The 1754-nt window shown below is 63.7% G+C and overlaps 1 protein-coding gene across 1 annotated transcript in view; it reads right to left on the reverse strand.

Annotated features, from left to right (window-relative positions):
• The window catches only part of MPP2 (membrane palmitoylated protein 2), a 20083-nt gene that overhangs the window by 17666 nt on the left and 663 nt on the right, over positions 1 to 1754 (reverse strand). Inside the window, exon 2 of the mRNA XM_029912252.1 lies at positions 742 to 891. Within this exon, the coding sequence (XP_029768112.1) occupies positions 742 to 816 (75 nt within the window). The 5' untranslated portion in view covers positions 817 to 891. The remainder of the gene's footprint in view (positions 1 to 741; positions 892 to 1754) is intronic.

A 1754-nucleotide genomic window follows, 5' to 3' on the forward strand; every position in this document is an offset into this window, starting at 1 on the left:
TCACACCTCCTCCCCTCACACTCACACACCCACACACCCATCCCCCCACACCCTCCCCACAGATCTCCTCCCCTCACACTCACACACCCACATGCCCCATCCCCACGTCTCCTCCCCTCACACTCACACACCCTCACACCCCATCCCCACACACCCCATGCTCCCACATATCTCATCCCCCCACCTGCACATCTCCTCCCCTCACACACGCAGCCCCCCAACACCTCTGTCCCCACACAATCCCTCCCCCCATACACACCCCCATCCTCGCACACCTCCTCCCCCACACTCCCATCTCTACACCCCCCGTTTCCCATACACAAACACACCCCTTCTTCCACACACACACACCCATCCCCGCAGCCTCCTCCCCCACACACACCCTCCCCTTTCCCTCCCTGCAGCGATGCTGAGCTCCGGCGCCTCGCCAAGCATGGGACAGACTGATTAATAGAGCGGCACTGATGCCCTGCTGGGGGGGGAGGGAGGCCTGGATGGCAGCTGGCGCTGTGGGGGAAGGGGCTGCGGCTGGACCCCGGAGGGGCCTCCCCAGCCTGCTGTGCAGACAGAGCTGGGGAGAAGGGGGCCAGGCCCGCACTGAGCAGCCTGTGTTACTAGAGAGCTGGTAATGCTCAGGGCCATCCTTCCCGTGGGATGTTCACACCCCTGCCAGGCTCCCCGTGGGCACCCGGCTGGCTGACAGGAGCCCCCACCCCAGCCACCCCCTCTCCCCAGGCTCACCAGGTGCTCTGCGGCCGTCTTGCGGATCCCCACCATGCGCACGGCATCCGGCGGCACCGGCTGGTTGTTGAACATGGGGTCCAGGAGGGGGCTGGGTGGGGGCGTTTCGTAGCTCTTGGAGGCCACCGAGTCGTGGGTTTCCAGGAGAGACTGAGACCCCCAGCGTGAGGGGGGAAAAGGGAGGGATGTTAGCAGGGGAGAAGGGGCTTTGTCCACTGCACGCAGAGCGCAGACAGGAAACAGACTGGATCTCCCCCGGATCCCAGCCTGTGTGGCACAGACCAGATCCCAGCCGGATCCCAGCCTGTGTGGCACAGACCAGATCCCAGCCAGCTCCAAGCCCACATAGCACAGACCAGATCCCAGCCTGCGTGGCACAGACGAGATCCCAGCCTGCATGGCACACATGAGATCCCAGCCGGAACCCAGCCTGCGTGACACAGACCAGATCCCAGCCAGATCCCAGCCTGCATGTACAGACCAGATCCCAGCCGGATCCGAGCCTGTGTGGCAGAGACCAGATCCCAGCCAATACAGCACACGAGCCTAGATCATGACCAGATCCCAGGCCGCATGGCACAGGCCAGATCCGTACTAGATCTCAGCCAAACTCTAGCTGATGAGGCCAGAACCAGCTCCCTGCCAGACCCCATATCCACCCTGGGGCTGCTTTGCTCCCACTGTCTGTGCTGTTCGCGCCCCACCTTCTCTGTGTATCCAACTGCGGCCTAGTGTCTAAATCCCAGACCGGGAGCTCCCAAGGGCAGGGGCGGGGGCTGGTTCTGGGGAGCTATTTGCCCAATTGGCCCCTGATCCCAGGAGCGGGTCCCGTCGCGCTACCACCTTCCAGAGGATAAAGCATTGAAAGCAACATTGTCTGGACTATGGCATGACCCAAATCCCAGCTAGAGCCCTCCCACCCCGTACACAGCCAGAGGGGCGTGACCCTGACCAGCCTCCCCCCCGCCCCCCAGATCCCAGCCGGACCCCCGCCACATGCACGCAGCCAGAGG

Source organism: Terrapene carolina, unplaced genomic scaffold (assembly GCF_002925995.2).
Source record: "Terrapene carolina triunguis isolate 2854851 unplaced genomic scaffold, T_m_triunguis-2.0 Scaffold193, whole genome shotgun sequence".
NCBI lineage: Eukaryota > Metazoa > Chordata > Testudines > Emydidae > Terrapene > Terrapene triunguis.